The sequence below is a fragment of the Zeugodacus cucurbitae genome, chromosome 5, assembly GCF_028554725.1.
Source record: "Zeugodacus cucurbitae isolate PBARC_wt_2022May chromosome 5, idZeuCucr1.2, whole genome shotgun sequence".
NCBI classification, from domain to species: Eukaryota; Metazoa; Arthropoda; class Insecta; order Diptera; family Tephritidae; genus Zeugodacus; species Zeugodacus cucurbitae.
In genome coordinates, this window is record NC_071670.1 from 44013690 (window position 1) to 44030560 (window position 16871).

At 28.7% G+C, this 16871-nt stretch overlaps 2 protein-coding genes across 15 annotated transcripts in view; one reads left to right on the plus strand and one right to left on the minus strand.

Annotated features, from left to right (window-relative positions):
* The window catches only part of LOC105219228 (troponin T, skeletal muscle), a 39952-nt gene extending 23534 nt beyond the window's left edge, over nt 1–16418 (plus strand). Inside the window, exons 2-9 of one of the 14 annotated variants that reach the window (XM_054230466.1) lie at nt 3521–3567; nt 5576–5614; nt 10057–10080; nt 12447–12819; nt 13553–13771; nt 13835–14008; nt 14153–14231; nt 15494–16418. In XM_054230466.1, the coding sequence (XP_054086441.1) occupies nt 3545–3567; nt 5576–5614; nt 10057–10080; nt 12447–12819; nt 13553–13771; nt 13835–14008; nt 14153–14231; nt 15494–15750 (1188 nt within the window). In that variant the 5' untranslated portion in view covers nt 3521–3544 and the 3' untranslated portion in view covers nt 15751–16418. Of the gene's footprint in view, nt 1–3520; nt 3568–5575; nt 5615–10056; nt 10081–12446; nt 12820–13552; nt 13772–13834; nt 14009–14152; nt 14232–15162; nt 15242–15493 lie in introns of all 14 variants that reach the window. The other 13 variants (XM_054230467.1, XM_054230465.1, XM_054230470.1 and 10 more) reach the window with 13 other exon arrangements.
* Nucleotides 2274–16871, minus strand: part of LOC105213764 (protein-tyrosine sulfotransferase) — a 142131-nt gene continuing 127533 nt past the window's right edge. The window contains exon 8 of the transcript XR_008471157.1: nt 2274–2418. The gene's annotated coding sequence lies outside the window, so the exon portion shown is untranslated. The remainder of the gene's footprint in view (nt 2419–16871) is intronic.

Consider the following 16871-nt stretch of genomic DNA (forward strand, 5'->3'; position numbering starts at 1 on the left):
GAAGCTTCCGTATTTTGTCTCAAAAATTTTTGTCAACCTATTGGAGTCTGACTACCATTATTTGATTGACTTTTTGAAAATTTATAAATTATTATTGACTATTAGTCTAAGTGAATACCCTTTATTGTAATTTTTTGTATAATTGTAATATATATAATACTCATAGTAGTCATTTAATTTTTTTTTTATGAATATTAGTCTTGAAATTGTTATCTGCAATCATTTTTATTGGATTTTTTAAGAAAAAGTGTCAGTTGTTCGATATACATTTTCCTTTGGATCAAATACTCAACCAACTAAGTCTACATATTTCAGTTAATTTGCGATTTTTTTTTAATATAAAAAAAAACTATTTTTAATACTATTTGAGGTTTATTCCTCTCTTTTATCGAATATTAAGATTTTATAAAATCTAAATCAAAATACAATCTAGATTCTTCTAAAACATGATCCAATTCACTGCAAATAAGATCATCTTTCATAAAAGCTACCTTGAATTTATACAAAAAAAAATCTAAAAACAAAATCATAAAATATGTTTTCCTAAATAAACAAGACGTCAGTAATCAAATATGTACAAGGAGATATATAATTTTTCAAATCCACCAACAATAATTTAGAAAACACCCCACTACAAGCATGTTCCACACCCACGCAATGGGTTATTTTTCGCAGCTCAATGTCGTATCACCCGGCAAAAGTATGCGCACAGTACACAACACACATTTACGCCAATTAATATAGTAACCAAAAGTTCTTATACAAACTCACACAAACACATATACACCTATATATATAGAGAGAGATAGACATATACACCTACAGAGTGGCATAAGCAGGTATATACGTGTGCTATATCACCTGTGAAAAGATCAACTTATTAAGCGCTGAAGTGTTGTGTGGTGCTATGCGCATTTAATTTGTTATTACCCAATAACATTGAGCAACGCAACACCTCTTCTACCACGCGCCTACCCACTCACCCTCACTCACTCTCTTGCGCTCTTTCGTTGAAGCTTTTCAACTTGTGGAAATTCAATACGATCTATTTTTAAACTATACACCAACAAAAAAAGAAGAAGAAAATAACATATTTTCCTCAGAAATTTGCTTGTAGTGGTTTTGGTAAATATGTATGCATTTGTGAGTTGTTGGTAGCTATATGCATAAGTGTTATGCGCAAATAAATAGCGGCAACTGGTACAAAATCATATGTAAAATCTCATTTATGCACATACACAGGGGATTGAAATGAGCACAAACACACACACACACACACACACACACATACACACATAAAGGAAGTCATATAAATTTATAAAGAATACGTGAAAATATATATTAAATATTTATAAATGTATGTCTGCTTGAGTGTGTGTGTATTTGTAAATATTCATGTGCAGTGATTTGGTGCCAACACACACACATATATACATACATATATAGAAGCATTGCAAACACATTTGGCTGGGGACTGTTTGATAATGAGCAGCAGCAGCGACAACAACCAACGAACTGCTTGCTATACGGTCTACGTGCTTGGATTTCCTTTTTTTGTAGTTTTAGCTGTATTTATGTATACATATTTGTGTGTGTGTGTGTGTGCACGTATGCCTGGCTTACCGTTTATTTTTAAATATGACGCGCGTTAGCACAAAACTTTTGATCGCAAATATTTTAGAAAATTTGCGAAATTTGTTTACTTTGCTTGTCTGTTGCCGCCGGCATAAATAAAACAAATTAAAAATGCATTCAAACGTATTTTCGCCAAAACCATTTGCGCTAAGCAAACTGCGGGCATATATACAAATATGCTGCTCTATACATACATGGATTTATATGCTATTTCCAAAAGTATGTGCAATTCTCACCTCGAACAGCTAGCAAGTCGTTCGCTCGTTTTTTGACTTGACTTTTATGTGTGAAATATGCACTTTATGTGATTGCTTTCATTTGCGTTTTCCATAATTGTATGCGTGTGTGTGTGTGTGGTTGTGTGGCTGCAACTGTGGCATGCAAAATGTTGGTTAACATAACTGAGTTTGCTTTTATGTGCCACCTGTCCCTATGGCTACATTTAAAAGGCTTAATATAAATTATGGAAATATATTTTTTAGTAGTTTTCGTGCTTCAATAGACAAAATGGTAGCTTTGAATTGAGTTTTGGAAGTAGGAGAAATGCAATTTCTTAAATCATTAAGCGAAATCTAAGTATGTTCGCATTTCTGTTTCTCTTTCTGTTTCTGTTTCTAAGAAAATAATTTGTACATACCTTTTGTATATCTATTACAGTGCTAGTGCTATCTGCTTATGTTCTTATTCCAGTAGTGTTTCGTTATGTCAAGAGATTTGCAAAATACTTTAAAGTGATCACGTTGAAAACTATCCTGTTTTATTATTTCACTTAAGGCGGGATTTCTGTAAAGAAATGGCAGATTTTATAAATATTTTTTGTAACACAGAAACAATAATTTTTCACTTCTGAGCAATATATTTTAATCGAATATACTAAAAATAATAACAAAATAAATATTTTTAATAAAAATTACAAAATATCATTTCTTTAAAAAATATAAATAATTTTTACAAAATCACGAAAATTTACGGTTTTGTTAAACTCAAATACCGAAATAACGGGATTAAAATTCGAAGAAAAAATTATGACAAAAAAGTAATAAATAAATAAAATTCATATAGAAAACTGTTTTCTTGATAATTCTGTTTCTGTAGTTACTATGCATATGTATTCTGTTTTAGAAAAATTTATTGTCAAAATTAAATAATAAGATTACATAATAATTAGAAGGGTATGAAACATATAGTAATATAAACAAAAAATAATAATATTCATATTGAAAACCATTTTCTTAATAATTCTGTTTCTGTAGTTACAACACATATGAATTCTGTTTACGAAATACTTTGTTAATATCACACTCAAATCCTTAGAGTTTACAAAATAATTAGTAGAAAACGAAAAGTATAGCAATGAAACTAATTTTTTTTTCATAATTCTGTTTCTGTAGTTAATACATCGTATTCTGTTACAACATATATGAATTCTGTTTACAAAAGATTTTGTGAATATCACACTCAAATCGTTAGAGATTACAAAAGAATTAAAAGAAAATGAAAAATCTAACAATAAAAACAGTTTTTTTCATAATTCTGTTTCTGTAGTTAGTTTTTTAGATTCTGTTTCTGTTTTCATTTCTGCTGTAGTTATTTTTCCGGAAATTTTTTAGCTCTACAGAATATATGACCAAAACCAACAACAAAATCGTATTATTATTTAACATTTTTACTCTAGCACAATCACAATGCCTTGAAATAAGCCGCTTAAGAAGCAACAATCGATCAACAAAATCTCAATTGCATATGAAATTAAGAAATATTTATTCTCAAACAAGCAAACATATAAAATATTAATAAAGTTTGCATTCAACACGATTTAATGCAATTTAATCCTTACACTATATGACGTAAACACACTTTAACCGGCATTCTCTTTGTTTTGCAGGTTTCTTAATCCCAAACCATAACCATGTCCGATGAAGAGGAGTACACGTAAGTAAACCATAAAGAGTGGCTGCTGTGGCAGCAAGGGTATGCGAAACCGAAAATAAAAGTAAAATAGCAACCACAAAAGTGAATTTAAATAATTTTGGAGCGAGCAGCACTTAAACGAATTAAAACAACAACAAACAGACAATAGTAGAAATACGCAAATAGCAGTACAATAGAGATACTATATGCAAATAACAATAAAACAACACATATACAGCAAACAAGTGATTAAAAGTGCTGGCAATTACTCGCACCAAACAGTTGTACAAATAGTTGATTACAAAAAAAGTAGTAAAAAAGCGTATGAATTTAATAAACAAATTGCTTTGGAATTGAAAAGTAAAATTGTACATCAAACAGCATACACATACATATCTGCACTTTTGAATAGAAAAAATCTGCAATATTCACTTTTTTGTAATTGTTATTGCATATGTATTGTAGTTGTATTGCTCGCATATTATTTGCTAAGCGCTATACACGACCGTCAAACGCCAGTGTGCGGCGTGGCGTATACATAACACACAGCACTTCTGACTGCTGCTGCTGGCGTTGTTGTTGTATGTTTTGTAGTAACTCTAAATAAGTCATAAAGCATTTTCACATTCACATTTGTGCATATGAATTGCCAATTGCTGTTTGTCAATTATTTTCATAATAAAATTATTATATGCAGGTATTTTAAAGGGTTTAAATTTATGACTTCCTGTTACCGGCTAATTTCACACAAACATATAGGTTTTTGTGTAGTTGTTTGGATATTTGATATTTTCCGTTGATAGTTTATGAATTTATTTATGATGAAATAACGGTAAAAATCAGCGAAACTCATAAATTATGCATTTTTAGGAGTTATTGGTGGGGAATAGGTGAATTATTTAATATTTTTTTTGTGCTGAAATTATTAACATTTTCACAAAAATTTAGCTGCAAGTCAATATGGCATATGAATAAATTAAATATTAAATTTTTTGAAAATTTTTATTATTGAAATTGAAATTATAGAAAAATTATAAAAAATTTTATTAAAAATAAAAAAAAAAAATTAATTTTTTTATTAATATATATATTATAGAAAAATTATTAAAAATAAAAATAAAAAATAAATAAAACATGAAAAAAATTTGAAAAAAATTTTTACTAAAATATTTGTAATAAAAAATTAAAAAAATATTATTACATATGAAAAAAATATTTAAGAAACTTTTTAATTTTAAAATATTATAGAAAAATTATAAAAAAATATTATTAAAACTAAAAAAAATATTTTAAATTTTTTTTATTAATATATATATTATAGAAAAATTATAAAAAATATTATCGAAATTAAAAAAAAAATATCTTAAATATTTTTTTGCATTTTAAAATATTTTTTTTTTATTTTAAAATATTATAGAGAATTTATAAAAAATATTATTAAACATGAAAAATATATTCTAAATTTTTTTTATTATAAAATATTATAGAAAAATTATAAAAAATATTATTAAACATGAAAAAAATATTAAATTTGTTTTTATTAAAATATTTACCATAGAAAATTAAAAAAAAATATTAATTATAAAAAAATTATTTAATTTTTTTTATTAAAATATAAATTTATTTACATAACCTTAAGTCTCGCACTCGCCCACAAACTACACCATATGATTGTTAATAAGCAAATTTGTTTCATGTTTTTTGATGTCATTGGTTTTTTTTCTCTTCACATGTACTTCACTGTGTTTGCACCGTTTATAAACCACAAATTTAAAACAACAACAACACACATACAACAATTTACGTTACACGTTACCACGTATGTACCGTCCATTGATTGAATTGCGAACGTTTTGTCCACCTGATCGTATTTTGCCCGTCCTACACCTACATTACGTACCAACATATATATATATATGTGCAAACAAATTCTGACAAAATCTACAACAACACACACGTAACGTATACATACATATATGTATTCGCATGTACTGTACCTGCAACGTCAATTATGCCACGCATAATATAGTTCCGAGGAGGAGGAGGAGGTTGTCGAGGAGACCAAAGAGTAAGTACTTCAAACTCCTAAAAATTAGAGAAACAAAAATGTTTGAAATTTTTATGTTTGCATTCGAAACAAATACATACACATACATACTCATTTGGTTGATTGCAATGGCAAATGAATTGGAAAAATAAACAACAAAAAAAAACAAGAAAATTTAAGAGAAAAAATTTTAACTCATAACTGCATCCTTCACACTCACTTCGTTACTTACTTTTAATTAACCATTTCGTATTTCAAAATTTATTCTTATGCTAAAAACCGTATACACTTCAAATCAATCTGAAGTTGGGAAATTCTGTTGGAGAATATCAGAGCTTTGAACGATTGCAAGGAAAGCTCAAAAGCTCTTGAAAAGATCGAAATATTTTTTCATTTTTGTAATTGATGAATTTGTAATTTTTGAGCCAAATTAGCCAATTGAAAATTAATATTATTTCGGAAAAGTAAAAATGTTTAATTTAAAAAAACTCGGAAAAATATGGAATTAATTTTCAAAAACTATTTAAAAAATTTGTTCAAAAATAATATTATTTCGGAAAATAAACTTTTTCAATTTTAAAAACAAAAATCTGGAAAAATATTTCAAAAAATATTTAAAAAATTTTAGAAAATATTTCATATATATATATATATATATATATATATATTAATGATGAATTTGTAATTTTTGAAACAAATTAGCCGATTGAAAAATAATATTATTTCGAAAATATGGATAAAATTTTCGATAAATATTTAAGAAATGTTTTTAAAAATTATATTATTTCGGAAAATATTTTTTCAATTTTAAAAACGAAAACTTGAAAAAATTATTTAAAAAGTGTTTAGAAAAATAATATTATTTTGGAAATATTTTGTTTTTTTTTTTTTAATTTTAAAAACAAAAATCTGGAAAAAATTTTCAAAAAATATTTTAAAAATTTTAGAAAATATTTTTTTTTTAATTTTAAAAACAAAAATCTGGAAAAAATTTTCAAAAAATATTTTAAAAATTTCAGAAAATATTATTGTTTGGAAAATAAATTTTTTAAATAAAAAAAAATTGAGAAACTTTTTCAAAAAATATTAAAAAAAAGTTTTTAAAAAATATTTAAAAATTAATATTCTTTCGGATAATAAAATTTTTAAATTTTAAAAACAAAAATCTCGGAAAATATTTTTAAATTTTAGAAAAATAATAATCAGAAAAATATTTCGAAAATGTTTTTAAAAAATATTCAAGATTTAAAAAAATTAGAAAGTAATGCAAAAAAAATGTCGATTCGAAGTTATGTATATAATACACTGAGGATTTTCGAAAAATATATAATTTAGCAATCTTTCAAAGCTTTAGTATTCGCAAAACAATTAAAATGAAATTAAATGTTATAAATTTATTTAAAAAATAATAATTTATAATAAGGAAAAATATGCAATTTTTACAAAATTTTTAGGGTACAAAATTTCAAAAATTATAAAAAAATAAAAAAAAAAAATATTTTTTTTTTATATTTCATAAAAATTCAATGTTGGCAAAAAAAGTGATAATAAAAAAAAGGTAGTTAAAAAACAAAATTTAGTTAAATTTTCTTATTTTTTTTAAATAAAAAGTTAGTTAAAAACAAAATTTTGTTAAAATTTTTTATTTTTTAATTTTTTTTTTAAGTTTTAGTTAAAAAATTTATTTTTTCCTGGAAATTTTTACTGCAAAAATTTAAAGTTTTTATAACTATCAAAAATATAAATGCACCAAATATGCAAAACTAGTAGTGAAAATGCAAATTGAAAATTGGCTGAGGTTTTCTTTAATTGGCGAGACAGTGAAATATGGAAAAATATAACGATTAAATTGCTGAGTGATGTTAAAAATCACATGAAAAGCAACTAAAAAATACGAAAATCGAAAATCAACCTTTAAAAATATGAAATTAAATGCAGCAGCTGCATATTGAAGCCAGAAAAAATCACAAAAATTTAAGTTAGACAACAAAAAGTATCTATAGCAACAGTAGCCAATGGTTAGCCATGAACAATTGATGAAAAACAAAACAAAAAAATCAGAAACTCAAACCAAATGCATATCAATTAAATTGCCTAAAAGCAATTGGCAACGCTGCGCTGATGCAATATAAAAACTATTAATTTGCATATAAAAGCAACAACAGAAAATTTACTAAAACAAGTAAAAGGAAATGCCGCAAGTGGCGCCAAACCAATCGGTTGTGCAAACTGCCTACTAGACCCAAACACGGAAGCAAAAAATAAATAAAAAATAAGAAAATTGAAAACAAAAGTAAATGCGCAGTAATTCAAAAAACCCAAAAATTGTTAACAATAACAACTACATACTGCTAACGACAAATGGCAACAACAACAAACAACAAATTAATTTCTTACTAAATTCATTTGAATTTGAAACTTCTATTGACTCTACTATCTACTTGTGCTACCTACCACTCTCCACTTTTTAACTCTTTCACTCTCAACTCTCTACTACGTGTACTCACTCTACTTAACTTAACACAGTTGTATGTATGTATGCTCTATCTATTTATATGCTATCACAGCAGAAAACCCAGTAACTAAAGCATTAGTGAAATTCTAAAAAAAAAAAAACTAAAAACAACAACATCTGAAAATTTACGAAATTTGCCATTTCGTCAGCGACGCACATACATACATACAAATCAAATCTTGAATATGTTTATACATATGTATATGTGACAACTGAGTGTGAAACTGAAACTCAACCGAAAATGTTTTTTCCCTTTGTTTTTTCTCTTTTTTTCTTTCTTTTGTTTCTAATTGCAGGAAGTAAGTAGAGAAAACTCACAAAAAAGTACAAGAAATATGAAAAAAAGTATATATAATAAACAATAAACAGCGTACACAAGCAATATGTGTCAAAAATATATAGAAAACAAACCAGTAACACACACACATACAAACAAACGTGTCTAGTTTACAAGTGTTGCAGTGCATGCAACGGCCGATGAGTAGGTGTTGAGATAAAACAGATAAAAAATATAAAAATATATATAAAAAAATATATAAAAAAATAATTCAAAAATATATAAAATATTTCGAAAAACAAGAAAAAAACTATAAAAAATACAAAAATATAAAAAAAAATTATATTTTTTTTATTTATTATTAAATTATTTTTTTATTTATTATTATATATTAAAACATAAAAAATATATATTTAAAAAATATATAAAATATTTCAAAAAACAAGTAAAAAATTATACGAAATACAAAAATATAAAAATATATATAACTTGCTACACAACTGTATCTATGCATACCACTTCGAATGTAGTAGCATACTTTTAGGGGTCATAGTAAGCTTTTGCGCTGAAAATGCAGAACGATTGAAGAAATTGTTATTCTTTTATTGAAAGCAATTGCATTCAATGTTGCTACACATCTATGCTAGACTATATATGTACATATAACTGTATATATACATATACTTAAAGCACAACATATATGCGTTTGAATGTAAATATGCAGACATCTACATTAAAGTGCAACGCCGTTAGCAACAAATTAGTTCATTTTTCAGCTAATTAGTAGCTGAAGTTTATTTTACATACAATAACTAAATGCGAACATACGATTTTTGTACGATTTAAAGGCACAAAGTCAAATTAGCAGAGTACTCAAGCGCTTGCCAATTTTATGAACACCAATACAAAAAAAACAAAAAACAAAAAAAATACGAAATTGTAAAAACTTTTTTCTTTTGTTCATTTGACTTATTTTGGTACACATTTATTTTTGGCACGTTTGCATAGTTTCCTTTCTTACATATTTTTCGACAACAACAAAAAAACATAGTTTTAGCTTTTCGTTTGTTTATATAGTACATATATGCATTATATACATATATATATATTTTAATATATAGTACATACATATACGTTGTATATACAAACATATACATTTCAATACATTTACTACATCTACCTATCTTTATATACTGTATATTTACCACGTATATATTATATACATATATATATATATAAATAACACATTTTAAACAAATTTCGTTTTTTTTATATTCTTTCTTTTCGTCAACGTTACCTAATTTTTGTATTGTTGCGTGTGTGCGTGCGATTTTTTTGTAAATGATTACGCCAATCGCAAAACAAATGTAAAAATAAAACAAAAAAAAAATAAAAAATTATGCGAAAAAACAACAACAAATGCGTTTTTGCTAACACGCAAAACAAAAAAATGTTAAACACACCAACAACAATAAATCAACCAACCAACCACACATCCTTCACTGTGGATATGCCAAACAAAAACAAAAAATAAAAAAAAATTATGAAATTTTTGAAAAATTAAAAAAAAAAAAAACAAATAAAAAATGTTGACAAATTTTATATCACACACAATTCAATCCAATCAATCCATCCACAAAATGTTTGCAAATGCCTCTTATGAAAACGTAGAAAGCCACCTCAAACACCAGCCGAGTAAGTGTTAGAAAATAAAGCAAAACAAAAAAAAAAAAATGTTTATAAATATTTTTAGTATTTTTTAATGTTGTGAACTCACCACCAAAAACGCCAAATTGGCTGCAAGTGAAGCGCGCAAAAATTAAAAAAAAAATAAGTGCAAAGTTAGCAAGTACAAAAATTAGTTGCACAAAATTTTAAAAATTGGCCTCAAATAAAAAACAAAAAAAAAAAATTTTTGAAAAAAAAATTCAACATTTTCACAATTTTCCACAAAAAGTTGTTCGCAAACACGTAACGCGCTTCATGAACTTTTTCAAGTTGTACTTCGCTTGCAGCCATGCATATTTTTCCCCTACCAACCAAAAGCCACAATTACTTTGTTTGTTTTTGTAATTTTGCTTTATGTGTCATTTGTTGTGTGACCCAAAATCCTCGCAAGCTGCCCCCCCCCCAACCCCTTAAAAAAAACCATATAAAATGCAAAGTAATTTTGTTTAGTTAGTTAATTTAACCAATTTTTTGTACTCACCCCAAACAGTAATGTTTGAGTGTTGCAACTACAAAAACAAAAAAATAATAATAACCAGCAATAAACTGCCAAGCATTTGTCATTCATGTTATCAATGCACTACATTTAGTCTATATGTGTTGTAAGGCATGCAACAAGGCCTGCTCGGCTCCATTGTACATACACATAAACCACATATTAGCACCGTATCCTCAAGGCGATTTTCGGCTCAGAACTGCAGCAAAAGTTGCAGCGTGCAGCAAAAAACCAAAAAAAAATTGCAAAAAAAAATTATCATTCATATCAACAACTTTTTGTTATTGTAGAGCATCAAAATTCTGTGTTGTAATTTTGTATTTAGTTATGTATTTAATACGTACTTCGTGTATGTGTTTATATTGATGTTGTTATTGTTATTGTATTACTTCTGGTGTATTCTAGATATGCATTTATAAAAGCTATCGTAAGCCTTCACATTTCTAAAACTAGCAAAAACTATGAAATTTCATCCTATTATCATTTTTAATTCTCAGAAAATACTTCACGCAGAAATTTCGAATATTTTTACACCCATTGACAGCTAAAAATGATTTAAACAAATTTAATTGTACAAAATTTTTTAAATATTTTTTTTGATTCTAAAAAAAAGAATTAGTTTTAATTTTTAATTATTATCATAGGGTGTAGAAACTATTCTTTAACTTTCTAATTTGGGAATGACAGTTTTAATGTATGTAAATACATGTAATGATTACATAACTGTAATGTAAAACGGTTAAGCATTAAAAAAAAATTATTTAAAAAATAAAAATTGTCGAAATTAAGTACATATAACGTCATATTATTACATGTAATTAAAATGTAATTATAATTACGTAATGATTACATGATTTTTTAAATACCCATTTGTTGGTAAATGTGCAAAAAACACATAAAAATTATATTATGAATTTTATATTAGATCTAATTAGTATGGAAAATAATGATTACATTTTTTAATTACATTTTAACATGCAATAAAAATTTTAAAATTACATTAGAACTTGTAATAAGTTGTAATCATAGCACTGATAATAGCGTAATCAAAGATAAATTTCATATAATTAAAGATTAAATCAATTAATTAACGATTACAAGTAATTTTAAATACTGCAGCAATTACATGTAATCAAAAAATGTAATACAGTTCCCAATATAGACATTACAATCTTTGGCAGACACAAAATAGTAATTTAAAAATTTGTAATGATTACTTGTGATCGCAAAAGTCAATTACAAAGTAATCATTAAATGTTTCAAGCGGTACTGCTATAGCAAAAAATAAACAAAAAACTGTCATCCCAAAAAAAAAGTAATTTAAGTACAGCAATAAATATCATGAATTTTTAAGTACATAAATACTTATTTCAAATTTTTTTTTTTGAAGTCAAAGTCATCAAGAATAAACTCATACACTCTATAACACATTGAGTACTTCCCATGATATGTTTCACCATTGCATATTCTATGTGTTCACCAAAAAAAAAAAAAATAAGCTATATGACATACGACACTACTCACACATACTCATTACTTAAGTATACTTACTTTCTTACTACTACTTATGTACGAATAATTGATACTAAATTATAATTGAAAACCAAAAAAAAAAAGTTACAAACTTTTTCAGAATGTATATTTAACAGAATTTAAATTGCCTTACTCTCAACTACTCTCTTATATTCTCTTAAATGTGGGCTCGTAAAACCGCTATTTTACCTCGCTCTCACCTTTTTAATACTATCAAAAAAGAAAATTAAATAATATAAAAACACCAACTAATATAAAATTTTTCTCTTTTTCCCCACTCTTTCTCTATCTGTACACTTAACAGAGGTGAGGGAGATCCAGAATTCATTAAACGTCAGGATCAAAAGCGCTCCGATCTCGATGAGCAACTGAAAGAATACATCAATGAATGGCGTAAACAGCGTGCCAAGGAGGAGGATGAGCTGAAGAAGCTCAAAGAAAAACAGGCCAAGCGCAAGATCTCGCGTGCCGAAGAGGAACAAAAGATGGCGCAACGCAAGAAGGAGGAAGAAGAGCGTCGCGTACGTGAAGTTGAAGAGAAGAAACAGCGCGAAATCGAAGAGAAGCGTATGCGTCTCGAGGAGGCCGAGAAGAAGCGTCAAGCTATGCTGCAGGCCATGAAGGACAAGGACAAGAAGGGACCCAATTTCACTATTGCCAAAAAGGAGGCAGGCGTGGTAATCATTTCATTCTAATGCATAGCCTTATACTTATATGTGTTCCCTGTTTTGTTTCTTCTCTTCCTTTTGCCGCTGAAATGCTATCCACATGTCTCTCTCTCTCTTTCACTCTCTCCATCTCTCCATCTTTATCACAATTATCACTACCACTACCACATCCTCAAAATTCACCGTCAAAACACACATTGGCTAAACGTATTCGAAAAAAACCAACAAAAAAAATATTTGAAATCCAAAATGAAAAAAAACAAAAATATTTTTTTTTTTTATATGAAAAAATTTAAAATTTATAAAATCTTACGAACCTACTCACCCACTCCTATAACCACTTTGCTTGACTCACTGACCACATTACCTTACCATATAAACCCATTCCTTTTCCTCATCCACCACCAACTCTCCACTGTATCTCTGCTCTGTAACTTTCCTTTGTTATTTCGTCAACTTTGCACCAAAAACGCAAATGCTTCTGTTGTTCGATACTACAACACAAAAAAAAAAACGAAAACAAACACAAACTTCACAAACACTCTTTCGTGTGTATTCTTCTATCTTTCACTTTTATTTACGCTTCACAATTTACTTCTGGTTTACAACCGACTCTCTATGGTCCATGCCATACTTTGAACTATGGCCTACGCGATTATATGCTACTGTGTGTTTCATCATCTCAAACCACCGCCAAAAAAAAAATCAAAACAAAACAAAAACCAAAAAAAAAAACATATAGTTGGGACTCTCATCCGCTGCCATGGAGCGTAACAAGACTAAGGAACAATTGGAGGAAGAGAAGAAAATCTCATTGTCGTTCCGCATCAAACCTCTGGCCATTGAAGGTTTCAACGATAGCAAATTGCGCGAGAAGGCCCAAGAACTGTGGGAACTCATCGTCAAATTGGAAACTGAGAAGTATGACTTGGAAGAAAGGCAGAAACGTCAGGATTACGATGTGAGTAGTGTAACACTCGGAAATAATTAAGAGACAAACTAAATTTCCCCATTCTATATGCAGTTGAAAGAGTTGAAGGAAAGACAGAAGCAACAGCTCAGGCACAAAGCCTTGAAGAAGGGTCTCGACCCTGAGGCTTTGACTGGCAAATACCCGCCCAAGATTCAAGTCGCCTCCAAATACGAGAGACGTGTAGACACCCGCTCATATGACGACAAGAAGAAACTCTTCGAGGGTGTAAGTATCTTAAGTCTAAGCGTACTTGTAGAAACTACTAAATTTATTTACTTGTGGGTAATTTGAAGTGGGTATTCATTACAAAATATGTTATGAGTCTATAGTTTTAATTACATTTTATATATATGTATTTTCTCAACGAAGGGTTATAATACGCTTTTCAAAGAGGCACTCGAAAAGCGCTGGCAAGAGAGGCAGGAAAGATTCACGTCGCGAACCAAATGTAAGAATACAAAACGGTTGTGTGACTGCAGAAGTTGAGATCTTATACCAAATATGCGCCGACGGGGCTTGGTGTGGGGTCTCACTTTCGCAGTAGCTCGTCCTTTATGTATTTGTCAGTGTTGTGTTCGAAGAAAAATTAACACAATTACTTGTTTGCGAGTGTGTATTTGTGCTCACAAGCGAAAACTAAACAAAGCGCTCATTGGTTGAGAGCGATTACTCGAATATGTTGACATTAACAAAATATTTTTTTACTAAATTTCTGTTACTCAATCACCAAATAGCCACCGAAAACACACACAAACCCTTTACATTTAGAGAACTAGAGTGATATTTGATTGGCGTAACAATTTGAAGAGAAAAAGCGCATGCTTATTGGTAGATGCACAATGCTTGTGCTCTTGTACTCACTCACAACGATGAGAGCGCAGTGAGTAGGCGCTTTGTGAGAAACAACACTCTCTGAAGTGATAGTTGAAGCTTTACTCAAGTTGAAGACTCTTTTGATGCTAGTTAAATGAGAGCAATATGTATTTCCGCTCTTTTCAAGAAACTCAACATATTTTTCGAAAAAATCTATAACTGCAATTCTAGTGTTTAATTGATTACACTTATTTTTTGAAAGCGTAGGTTTTTCCACACACAAATTTTTTTGTTTTTATATTTACACTCAAACCATCAGTACCCACATTGTCAATAAATTGTTTTCTACAGCTAATTTTATGATAATATTCGCGATCCATACACATACTCCTAACGCACGCTAATACAAACATTGTCTCTCTCTCTCTCTCTCTTTCGTTCTCTATTTCACTTGAACTGCGATTTTATGTATGCATTTGTTACGTGTTCCGTTATCGTCTGCAACCAAACGTAAACCACAAACACAAACAACAATAACAATTCAAAAACACACATGGGGCCAATAGGGCTGGGAAGAAATCGGCAAGGAGGTGAATGAGAAGATCTGGAACGAGAAGAAGGATCAATATGTCGGCCGCCAGAAATGTACGTATACCAAAGAGCAATATGCTAAGCACAAGCATAGATGTCTAGCACTTTGCAGAAATTTTCTTTACACTCGAATACAACTCTGAAAACTGTTGTCCAATGTTTTGTCTTTTTGGCTAATAGTTATTTGGTTGTTAATCACAATTTTAATGCGAAATGTTTGCTTTTTGACTAAACGCATTATTTGTTCGTGTTACTTTGTTACCGTTATTGATTGTTGTTTTCTTCTTTTTTTTTGCCCACCTGCAGCCAAACTGCCCAAGTGGTTCGGCGAACGACCAGGCAAGAAATCTGGCGAACCCGAGACACCCGAAGGCGAGGAAGATGCCAAGGCTGATGAAGATATCATCGAAGATGAAGAAGAAGTCGAAGAGGAGGTTGTCGAAGAAGAAGAAGAGGAGGAAGAGGAGGAGGAAGAAGAGGAGGAAGAAGAAGAGGAAGAAGAGGAGGAAGAAGAAGAGGAAGAGGAAGAAGAAGAGGAGGAGGAAGAGGAAGAAGAAGAATAAATTAATTTAACTACATTTAATAAAATTTAAAAACAAAGAAAATAGTTATTATTAGCTTATTCGATCAACCAAACAAATAAAACACAAAAAAAATACCAAAAATCCTAAACATATAAAGAGCGAATATCAGATGGAGACGCAGTAAAAAGAATTTATAAAATTTGAAATGTGGAAACTGCTGAAAATTGTCAAAGTACCTCTCTCACTCGAATTCTAATTTATACTCACTCTGACACACTCTCGACTGATTATTCACTCACTCACACACAACAACAACAACAACAACAGTGACAACATGACGGCAATATCGCTCGCTCTCTCTCTGTCTTTTTTTATATACATACATATCTATATATATAAAGCAACTCAAGAACAAGTAAAACTGAGTAAAAAAAACCAACAACAACAATTGTTCAAATTTGTTTGTAATAAATCTTTTCAACTGAGATGAAAATCTAAAATCAGACTTAATATGATAATTACATATATATAACTGTCACATATTTATATATATCTTTAAGGGTTGTTATAGGCACAACAAAAACAACAACAACAATATACAATATACTTATAATACTATTTATAAGTGTAAAGAGCAAGCAAGCTAGCAATGAGTAACTAGAACATGATTACATAACAACTCTCTCTTAATATTCCTTTTCATTTAAGATATTTTTATTTTTTCTTATTAAAAAATATTACAAAAGTAAAAATAATAAATTATTTTTGAAAATCAAAAAAAAAAAACTAAAAGAAAAAACAAAAACAAAGCGAAAATGAGTTGAGTGTTTGCAAACGACAAAATGAGAGCAAGAAGAGTACCTGAATAGCGTTCAGCTTTCAAGAGAGTCTTCGCCTTTAGTACCCTTATACCACTGAGCAAGCACTGAACTACTCAAAGGTGCTTTATTCAGTGGCAAACCCATTGAATACAACTCTGTTTAGTAATCATAAAACGTCTCAGCAAAATATTTATATTTTACTCCTAACCTAGAAAACCCGTTATCATACTCAACTCACTCCCTTAGCACAGCGTTCTAACTTTCATTCCATAAACATTTTTTACGCCTATTGAGCGGCGTAATTGAGTGGTCAAATTTAGTGTTAATAATGAGGGAATG